General features: G+C 32.5%; 1 protein-coding gene across 14 annotated transcripts in view; it reads right to left on the reverse strand.

Moving 5' to 3' along the window:
• The window catches only part of PPHLN1 (periphilin 1), a 132,241-nt gene that overhangs the window by 50,111 nt on the left and 70,008 nt on the right, over positions 1–12,122 (reverse strand). For all 14 annotated transcript variants that reach the window (XM_074325820.1, XM_074325824.1, XM_019748391.2 and 11 more), the window contains one exon: positions 9,622–9,762. In XM_074325820.1, the coding sequence (XP_074181921.1) occupies positions 9,622–9,762 (141 nt within the window). The remainder of the gene's footprint in view (positions 1–9,621; positions 9,763–12,122) is intronic.

The raw sequence follows: 12,122 nt of genomic DNA on the forward strand, positions 1-12,122 counted from the left end.
CAAAGCAAATAGTAAGTGGCTGAACTGGAATTCAAGCCAAATCCTCTAACTCCAAAATTACGGCACTACTTATTCCAACTACTAAAATAATGCAGCAGCAGCATTCTGACAATTCTCTCTAAGTCCTTCTAATGCTATATAAAATTCCATAGTGTGGATGCACTAGAATCTACTTAATCACTGTTCTTCAGGTAGAAACGAATGATCCTGATGGAAGTTAGAGATGCAAGAAGCAATGAAAATAACAAAAAGGGTAAATATTTAAATAAACCTAAATTAATATTAACTGCATAAAATACTGTCAGTGTCCTGTGGGGTTTAAAATATATATGGAAGTAAAGCATAAATAGTAATAGACCAAATCAAGAGGAAGTTCAATAGAGTTAAAATGCTCTAAGGTGCCTGCATTAATCATCAAGAAGTAAAACTACTAGTTTATATTAGACTTTAATAAGTCAAAGACGCACGGTGTAAAAGAACGTATAACTACCAAGAAAATGTTGCTGTATGAAAATGAATAATAATTTTTAAAATTCCAAAGAAGGAAAAAAGGAGTGAAAAAGGATTATAAAACAGGAAGAACAACTAAACATAAATATATCAGTAATTGTATTAAGTATCCTCAACATCATCAGTAATCAGGGAAACGCAAACTAAAACCGTAGGAGCTATATTACATATAACAATATTAATGAACCTCATAAACACAATGTCGAACAAAAAAGCTAGATACAAAATAATATATACTGTATGATTTCATTTGTATAAAGTTCAAAATAGACAAAACTATATAATGCTAGAATTCGATTAAGTGGTTACTTTTGGGAAAAGGGGAATAGGGACTCCTGGGGTGCTGGTAATATTCTATTTCTTGTCCTGAATGGTAGTTTTCACAAGTATTTTCTTTGTGAGAAATCACTCAAAGGTTAACAACTGTGTTTTCAATTTCTTTCTGTATATTTGTTATACATCATTAAAGTTAAAACTTTTTTTTTTTTTAAGGCAGAATATAACAGCAAACACAGAGGAGTTCAGCATAGCTGAACTTCAGCTAATCAGAAAATTAAATGATGCTGAACTGTTTATTTCCCCCAAGTCCAGGTAACTGAGAGATTAGAAATCTTAACATTCAGCTTTGAGGCAGACAAAAAAAAGCTACAAATAATCTCCCAGCTAATTCAAGTAAACAAGTATTCTAAACAGAAATTATATATATATATATGCATACTGCATTGTCCAATTTTCTGTAATAGTTTTTTTCTTAAAAAACAACAAAATAAAAAGAGAGGAAGAATATGGGGAGAAAAACAGCACAACGGATAACAATATAACTGGTTTCCAATGAACCAGACACTAAACAATCATCAACTCACTTCCAATGTTTAATTTCATGTTACCTAAGTAGAAACATAAGATTTTTCTTACTGTAAATTTTAAAACATCTTCTATAAATGAGCTGAGAATATCAATTAACTCACACTCAGCACATGAGTGTATAAGAACAGACAAGCTTGTTATCACTAACCTTGCACAATACCTAACTTAAACAACAGTTAAGATAACAGATGTCATAGGCGGGATCACTTCTTAAAAATGAAGGATGACAAATGAAGAAGAAAATATAAGAACAATTTATATTTTAGGAATAGGAAGAAAGAGCAGGGAATTCTAAGGAAAAGGAAACATTAATCTTTTCATGGTACTTCTTATGTCTAGAAAAATAGATAAGGACCAGTGAGATAAAAAGCAAGCCAAATGGAAAATGTGAAGGCAAAATTACAAAGCCCCCCAAAATAAACAAAACACTTCATCATAAAATTATTTTTATATTTTATTTTGAACAAATAAGGGTGAAAAAGAAAAACAAAAACAGAAACAAAAGGACAGAGGTAAACAGCCCCAACACTGACAATGATGAGAAAATGGCCTCTCAGAGTTAAAGCTATGTAAAAAACTTGCTATAAAATATTCCTAAGAAGTCATTTGAAAGTAGTCACTATTCCAAAACTGCGAAGAAACAGGCAGAGTAATACTTCACACTATCATAACCACTTCGATAGTGATTTTCAATACACAAAGGGCTTCCACATATAATAGTTTGTTAATTTTAAGGGAGAATGTATAATTAATCCCATTTAACCAATGAGGAAAAGGGCTCTGGGAGATTAAAACACTAAGTCAGCATCTAGTGTTGACTATGCCACCTACAAATGTCCTTAATGTAAAGTTCTCAAAGACTAAATAAAATTGTCATCTTACTAAAGAGGAACTGAATAGCAAAGGACAGTAGTTTGGAACCATTAGAGAAAATCTGTACCGAACACTGGCAGACAGTGGACGAGGTGAGACAACGAAGCCCACGCTGGAGTGTATACCACAGGAAATGCCTGTGTTGGAACTGCCTTATAACTGGATTCTTTAAGGGATGACATCTCCAGGGATAAGGTCCAAGATGGCCTCATCTCTTCTGGTACTTGTAACATTTTAAGTATGGTTCTTATTAGGCTTGGTATCTGTATTGTCAAATTTTATATTTTATGTAAAAATAGTATTTCAACAGAGTCATCAACCTCCATATTTATAGCTTTTATACATCAGGTATATTTTATACATCAGGTATAAAATAACTAACTTACCTTTAAATTTAAAGGCTGAGATACTTGGATTTGACATTTCAAATATGATACAAATTACTTTATGAACTAGTTTTCAGATTAAAGTCCTTTAAAATGAACACTTTATAACTGTATTTCAGCAACAAGTTTCCATAGTAAGAGCATGACCAAAATCTGACTGATAAATTATAACATTTAAAAACTTTGAAATTTGGCCAAAATAAATTATGTATTTTCAAAGTGTTTTGGGAATAAGAGATTTTTCAGAGGTAAATCTTATGTGAGTATATTTTACTAAAACTATATATGTAAAGTCTGAGTAAGTGGTTGGTAATAATGGATTGTTAAATACAGTAGGGTAGACTTGATGTCTAGACAAGATAGTGGTGAGAGCTGCACTTTTAAGAAGTTCGTTACTTGCTCTGATAAAAAGGAAAAACAACGAATGTTTCTATTATGTAAGGCTAGCATGAAATGCTTAGATCACGCATATACAACAATAGAGTTACCACTACTTTGAAACCAATTTCATTTTAATCCAACATGTGTTAAAAGCCAATTCTTTTCCATGTCCCCAACTCTAGTTAACATTTCAGGAAGATGGCACATTTGATTAATCTTCTAGCCTTTTTATTTTAAAAAGCAGAACAAGAATATCTTATTGAGTGAGAAACAGCAAAAGCTAAGCGAGAGTGCTGGGAACCACCGGGCTACTTAGGTCGTGACTGAAACTAGACACTGTAAGAAGAGAAGAGGGCCACAGGTAGAACATTGAATAAATGTATTTACTGAAGAAAACATTTTCTGCACAACTCATTAGCTCAACAAACATTAATTAACTACTAACTGATCATAGCAATGGTACATCTGAGTTTTTAAAAAAACATATTAACATAAAAACTCTGTGTCTTTATGAAAAGGTTAAAAAAATCAAAACACTTAAAAATCTATAGATAAATCTGAAATTAGCTACACATAACAGTGTGTACAGAAGAAGCAATACTTAGCTGTTAATTTTTAGTATGATTTAAATTAGGAAGGGACCTAAGATTATTCAGTCCAACTTTTTTATTTTCAAGAAAAAGTGAAGTAAAGCTAGTGAGCAGTCCATATGGTCACAAAAACGGTGAACGTGTAGAATTCAAGTTAAAATAAAAATTATATGTTAAATAGATTTATCTAGACGTACAGTAAAACCTTATCAACCTATATGAGTACGACTAACGGTCTAGAACAGGCAACAAAATGTTTCACGAATTAACTTGATATTTCTTAGCTAAGTGAAGTAAGGAAAGGGGTTCCTAGATGGCTAAGATATAAAATTTCTTCAATGTAACAAAACTGGCATAGCTATGAGTGACTATAAAAACTCGTCTTTACTAAAATAAATGTATATTCAGTTTAAGTCTTTTTAAGTTAAAAGAAAATAAAAATAATCCCTTGATCAACTGTCTCTTAATACTCTACGTCTACATCTTTTAGAACATCAGACTGGCACCCTTTCTTGATCTAAAATGATTCCCGTCTACATTTTAATTATAAATACCAGATAAATATATAATCAACCCTTCTTTCAACAGAAAGACTTACTTATAGGTAGAAATATCAGCATTTTTATAAAACAGCATTATGTTAGGACAGTATTCTGAAATAGCCAAAGAGGTTTTAAAAATGAATTTGACTTCATGGTACTTGTTTTTTAGTTATTATCCACCAAATAAGAAAAGACTTTTTCCCATACAGATGACAAGTTTCTGTGATTTGAGGAATACCGTGAGTAATGCATTTAAAGAATATTTTCAAGCATATCCCTGCAATTGTATTGGTTGAGAGTTTATAATAGTAACTGCATCTACTAAGGTAATTTTTAAGAATGGTTAACGATGAATAGTACAAGCAAGAAATTAAGATTCTCTACAATCATATACTCGAGTTATTCTCAAACATGGCATGCATTAGAACCATGAGAGGTTAACAGGCACTCCGGTGATCTCTTATGCGTTATTAAAACCTGCACAGCACTTCGTTAAGTCATAAACACAGGCATTTGACACCCATAGTATTAAACCACACCCCCAAACTGCTCATTTTAAGTGTAACACTTTGTTTATTTAAACAATACACATATAAAACTTTATTTTTAATGTGGAGAAATCAGAGGGACTGTATTTTAAAACATAGTTCACAAGGGATTATAAATATTAATTAACAGGGGGCTAGTTATATATACCGATATGGAATGGTCCCTAAGATATATTGAATAGGGAACATGGTATGTCACCATTCCTATTTAAAGAAAAAATATGGAGACACACAAACCAACTCTTATCTCTAGTCATTTGGATCAATCAAGCTCCAGATGTGTGGGTGTATATGTTTAGGTATACTGTGCATGTATACACAAATACATAAACACTGTATATAAGCTATGTGTATATACATACATATGCATATCACAAGTGAGTGTATCTACATGCTGGGGGGAAAAACTGGGCAGCTAAGAGTCATGGATAAGAAGCAAACTAACTTTTCACTGCATAATCTCTTGTGCCTTTTGAAGTTTATGCTTGTATATGCTAACACTTAAAATACAGCCTTCAAGAGATGGGCAGGAGGATATTTAACATAAACCAAATCAAAGCACATGCTTTTGAGACGTGACCATAACTTTAGTTCCTAACTAAATCCCTATTAAAGTATAATCAACTGTTCATATCTGATAGTCAAAACTCAACAACTGTCAAAATTCATCCAACTGAATATTTAAGATTTATGCATTTTATTGCATATCAGTTACACCTCCATTAAAAAACAGATCAACTAGAACTTTTCTAATTTACCTAAAAGTAATGTGGTAATAGATTTCAACCACTTAGCATAGCAGGAACAATGGAAGAACTTAAGAAAAAAGTCACCTCCTTCCAACTCCTTTTACAATATGGTCCATAGACTAGTAGAATCAGCATCTGGGAGAATGTTAGAAATTCCCATTTCAAGCCCCGTCCCAGAATCTGTATTTTAACAAGATCACCAATTGAGTTGTTTGCATATTGAAGTTTGAGAAACTCCAATAACCTACTTAGGGGAATATTTATGGTAGAAATCCAAGAAGCTCTGCAGATGTACAGCAAAGGTAGAGAGAAACACAATATAAGCACTGTGCCTTGAAAGTGGATATGGAAGGTTCTTTCAAGATGACTTTGCATAGCAAAATATCCTAATAAATTCCCATGGCTCACCAACTATCCTTAGTAGTTGTTTCATTAGGTAACTACATCTCTGCTGCTTGTCTTCTTTTTAGGAGGATTTTCGCCACCCTGACACTTAGTCATATGATCCACTAGGCAGAACACGCATATGCATATTACATATCCACCCCAAATCTACTGATTATCGGATTCCATCTGAAGTCAGAGGAAGATAGACTATCTAATCCAGATCTTGCTAGTGGGAAATTACAAAGAGACTTTTAATATCATTAGATGCCAGGACCCAAAGAAAACAGAGGATCTCACTGACAGGCTTTATCTAAGCACAATTTTATCAGAGTATGAGGGACCTTACAAATCTTAAAAATGATAAAGTTCCAAAGAGTTAAAGTAAATATTGCTTTATCCCTGAAAGTGCAATAGATGGAAGAGGGTATGTAATAATGGAGAATTCCAATTTGTGTGGTTCATTCAAAGTAACAATTTATTAAAAGAGAAGATTCCTTACCGGTAAAATAGTAAGTAGTAGTGGGATACACTTTCAAATCTAATAGTTCAGAAATAGTATGTTAGGATTTACAGGATACCATAGTCAAGGGGTTAATGCCAAACACCTGAACCAGAATATGAATCACCCATAATTTTGTGGGTTAAGTCTCTCTAGGAATTACTATAATGACAGGAGAAATTCTGAAATTTGACTTTCTAAGCTCAGAGGCAAGGAAGCCTCTGAAAATATTCCAACAATTCAATGTAAAAGGTGGCCCAAATTGGGTAAGAGGGGGTAGGTAATCTGGGGAAATGAGTGGGGGGGGGGGGGGAAGAGACAGCAGAGAATCCAAGGCATAAGGAGACTAAGTGTGCTGTGGCAAAAGAATGGATCATATCCACTAAAGGATATTTGAGTCAAAGTGAGATGGTTCAGATGATTGCTAGCAACCCAATATTCAGAGATGCGACTTGATGTCTTCTGGCTCAACGATTTCAGACCAGTGGTTCTCAGCCACATCTGACCATAACCTTGGGGTTTTTTTCAAAAAGCACTTGCACCCCCAAACCTACCAAATTTTTATATGCCCAGGGATGAGATGTTGATAATGTGGCAAAGCACATGAATTTGATCCCTCATTGACTTGATTCTGATACAATCTACCTCCATATGCATGCCCTTATACACCAGGTAGCCACATTCGTAGGTGTTTTGAATTATTAATAAACCAGATGTTGGCCTAGAGATTAAGTTTATTTTATACTGTAATACTGCCTCAAGTTAATGACTTTCTTGGGATTCAAGGGCTGAAGGACCTGATTTATAAACACTCAAAATATTGTATGTGCTAATTTATCTTTACAAGATACCTGAATGTATTGCAATTGACATAACAGAAAGAAAAAGCATATTGAGTATTACACCAATATTCATATTTTTATATATTCTAAGCTTGATCTGTTGGACTCATCTATACAGGTATTTTGGGGGGCGGGGGGGTGTTATTCTTTTTTTTAAAGTATTTCAAGCACTTGAAAAAGATGTAAAGAATAATTATTAGACAGCTGTGTAACTACCATCTAGCTTTCTCAAGCCTTAAAATATTCCTATCCATCAGGTATTTAACCCCTAAAAATAAAATGTGCAAAAGTTGGAAATGGAAAAACGGAGGAAAATATCCTCTTAAAACTACTTGCTTTCATTTTCAAAATCACTGTTTCAAAAAACTTTTAGACACAAATTTATGAAAGAATTATATAATTATTTGCTAGCTTTCTGACATTTTGGGGGCTTTTGGTTTGATTTTTTTGCCAGTATATAAAAACCAATGTATCCTAGCAAAAACACAGTAATTATATTCCAATATTTAACATCGTTTAATTTTCTAATATTTCTAATAGCTGTTTTACTTCTATGGAACATTAGAATACAGTAACGTGCTTTTAGATTTATTTTTCTTTCCTTAAGTCATCTGTCCTTGCTGTAATAAAATCAATATATTTTAGCATCGAACTTTTTTAGGTGTTTGAACAATGGGCAGATAAAAAATAGAGTCATATTTATAAGTCAGATATATGTGGGTATCTATAAAGTACTATAAAAACTGGTTATATATTACATAATTTCATGTGTGTACTGCCAAGCTAGCTTCTACATCTGACTAGTAACCCACCTTTTCAAGATCAAATAGATCAATAATGAATAATAACAAGAGCAGATGGTACAGATAATAAACCACAACCCAAAATAATACTGCCTCCACAGTTGTTTCAGTCAAGTTTTTCTATTAATTATATTCTTAAGAGAACTTCTTTAAAGAACTGCAATTCAGGTGAAAAAGAAAAATAACATTAAACCATTCATTCAACAAAGACTTATCAAGCACTTACTACTAAATGCCTAGGCACTCTGCTAGGTGGTTAGGTTAAGATGCAATGTCTTATTTCAAGTGATTCAGAGACTGTTTCAAAGGTCCCGTCTAGTTTTATCACTCCATCCATCTCCCATACAACAAATATTTCTTGTAAAGCTATTTATCGCTATTCTAGGTAATAGAGATAAAGCAGTAAACAAAACAAAGTCCTCGCTCTCATGAAGCTTCCATTACGGTGAAGGGAGACAAGCAAACAAATAAAAACATATGCCAAGTGGCAAAAAAGTTATTTATGCTCTCCTTTAACTGATACCTTGAAAGGCACCAATCCACATTCACATCACCAAATTAAAATTTTCCTCCAAGGGTCAGATACTGCTGATTAGCTCCATTTTGAAAATCCACTGGCTTACATGACAAATTTCCTATCCAGGTTCTTAGCATTAGCCACTGGGGTGTTATCAATTTAAGCTGCACAATCACACCTAGGATTTAATTAAGATCTCGTATCCAACCAAAGGGAATAGACTTTAATTGATAAGGAATGCACAGCACCTTGAGAAAAGATTTAATTTGTTTCTTAACTTCCAATAGTTTTTAGAAGCTTATATAACAATATAATGACATTTACTCTAGGCATTTGAGAAAAACAACATCAAAAACAAATCCTTGTACATGTTACATTTTATAAAGCCCTTTCAAAGTTCTTATCATATAGTGATAATACCCTATGAGACAGGTAATATTTCCATACTGAAACACTTTAAATTTTTCTATGCATCATAAGCATAGTGAGAAGCATTAAAGAAAAAAAGATTGCTACTTCTGAAATCTTATGTAAGACAAAGCCTCTATCTAGGCTTATTCCATTCCAAAGTTCTATTTCACACTGTATTAAGATACAACTAGAAGGTTTTGTCCTATAACTCATTCCTTATTAAAAACAAGATCCTAACTTTTCAGTATGACATTATTAAAACTGACTTAAATATACTTACCCTTTATGTTTTTTTAATATCTGAAAAAAATGCTTAAAAGCATAATGAGAAACATAAGAAACTTCTGTAATCCCAATATTCAAAAAAGATGCTAACATTCTGGTATCTTTAGTAATTCTTTCAGCCCACTCCTCGTAATCTAACAGTTTTTAAATTGCTTCATACTAACCAGACTATTAATATTCTCTAAAAAAGCTTGCTTTTTTTAAAAAAAAAAAATAAAGTAAACACGGGTAGGGGAACCAAACTGAAAAAAATTACTGTGAAATCAAATCAAACAATTTGTATGACTTTTAAAATTATAATTTCAGAGTCACAAGTGGAAAAAAAAGACAAGATGAAATGTATTTATTCAGTAAATATTTACTATAAGTACCATGTGCAAAGTGATAGGCACAAAGGATTATGTATCCCTTGAAGAAGGCTGGGTTCTCACCTGTTCAATCTCTTTGGTTTTCGATGCTATTGCTTTGGAGCGACTGTTCAGCTGACTATCTTCAAATAATTCTATGCCATCTGTTGCATTTGACTCAGGTTCTTCTGGCTGGTCAATGAACAATGGTGCTGTGGGTCCTGCCTTTAAAAAGATTAGAAATCTTTAATTGCTTTCTTAAAGGACATATTGTATTTCAGGTAATTTGTATAGGCACTAAATGGCAGATTATATCAAGAGAAACTGCTAAATTTAACCTGTTTTAAGAAAACACTTTCAATTTCATTATTCATAATGAGCTTACATGAGGAGAATTAAAGAGGAAATGATTGCTAACTTTTTAAATTTTAGGTAAGACAAAGCCTCTAGGCTTATTTCATTCCAAAATTATATTTCACATTATATTAAGACATAGCTATAAGGTTTTGTCCTATGACTGCTCCTTAATCAATCTATGTAAGAAATTGAAGAGAAAAAGTCCAATTGGAAGTGAGGGGTGTGTGTACACATAAACAATTATATTAAAAAGTAACATGGGCTCTACTTTCAAAAGTTAAATATTGAAATAACTGAAAACAATCGCCAAAAGCAATAACAATCACTTCTATTTTAGAACAATTCATTAATGAATAAATTATCCTACAAGAAGCCTACAGTTGATTATCGTACTTTCTAAAAACACTTGAAGAAAAGAGAAACAAATGAGGGAAGACTATTATTTAACTACTCTCATTAGTTTATTCAAAATTTTACTGTATGACAAATGCCACGCATGGCTCTAGGAACAAAGGATACCTCAATGAACAGAACAGACAAAAGTTCTTGCCTTCACGTAGTTTGCAGTAAGCAATAATTTAGAGTTAACTGTAAAGTTTGAGCTCATGTATTTACTGTTGCATATTTTAGGTGGGTGGGAGGTAAGGGAGGAAATAAGGAATGTGTATTTATTACAAGTTTATAAAAAATTTAGGGTTTTTGTGATTGAAGTTGTAGCAAACAGCAGTAGGTTTAGAGAAGTCACAGATATATACACTGATTAGTGGTACTTTTCACCAGTAAAAGCAGTGTCATTCCAACACCTAGTGTGATGTATACTGCCACACTTCATTAGAGAATAATTTGGCAACATTTATCAAAATTTAGCACCTGTCCCTTTCACCCAGAAAAGTCACGCAGAGAAAGGCAAGTACTGTATGATCTCACTTTTACATGGAATCTTTAAAAAGAAAAAGAAAAAAAAAAGAAACAACTTATAGAGAAAGAAATCAGGTTTGTGGTTACCAGAGACAAGGAGTGGGAGTGGGAGGGGATTGGATGAAGGTGGTCAAAAAGCACAAAGTTCCAGTTGTAAGATAAATAAGTACTGGGAATGTGTGAATGTACACACTGATGTTTGGTATATTTGAAAGTTGCTAAAGAGTAAATTGTGAGATTTTTCATCACAAGGAAAATAACATTTTTCTCTTTTTTGGTAGCTACATGAGATGATGGATGTTAACTATTAACGAAACGTATTGTGGTAATCGTTTCATAATATATGTAAATCACGTCATTATGCTGTATATCTTATATATGTCAATTATATCTCAATAAAATAGAGAAAAAGCATATTAGTAATTAAATTAATTAGATATATTATCCAAGGTACTGTACGGAAAACAAGAGAAATGCTAGTTATATTCAATATAGTTCAATATATTCAATATAACTAGAGAAGTAAAAAATTTTTTAATAAAGGCAACATAAGGTCATCAGTGAAATACAAATGATAAAACATTTTACAATAGGAAGGCGAGGAAAGTGCACTCAAGAATGATCTTGAGTCTTATTATTTCAAACACTATTGCTTCAACTGAACGGATCTGAAAGAGGACCATGAAGATGAGCATTCCTCACTGGGGACAGAACAAGCAGAGATATTGAAGTCGAAAATGACACCTTATATGTGGAAAAAACATAATTCCCATTTTCACAATTAAATACAAATGTTTAAATTTTCTTCTACGGCAAAGCAATCTGTTCTATTGGGACATTCTAACAGCCTTTAAAGAATTTGCTTTTCATTCTGATAGCCAAAATCAAAACTCTCCTGGTCACTTGTTTTAGGATAGCAAATTATATCTTTATAAAACTTGACTGTAAGCTCCTTGGTAGCCAGGATGATATTCTAATGCAGTATTTGACACAAGTAGGTAAAGAATAAATATTCAGTAAATTTAAATAAACTAAAAGAAAACCAGTACAGTATTATTTTCTGAAAATAGGCACCTTAAAACACTAATCCTAAAATATATACTGTGAAAAAAATTTCATAAACGTTTGATAAATTATGCAAACTTTATTATTCATCTTCCTTTCACAGACCATGGATGAGCATATTAACATATTAAAATCTCTGAAAAGTTCTGAATTATCAAAATCAACCTACCTTTTTTCAATCTAGCATTTCCCAAACATACAGACTAATAAAATCTTTTTTTTTTCTTCCTCAGACCATTAGGACC

Source organism: Rhinolophus sinicus, linkage group LG02 (genome assembly GCF_036562045.2).
Source record: "Rhinolophus sinicus isolate RSC01 linkage group LG02, ASM3656204v1, whole genome shotgun sequence".
NCBI lineage: Eukaryota > Metazoa > Chordata > Mammalia > Chiroptera > Rhinolophidae > Rhinolophus > Rhinolophus sinicus.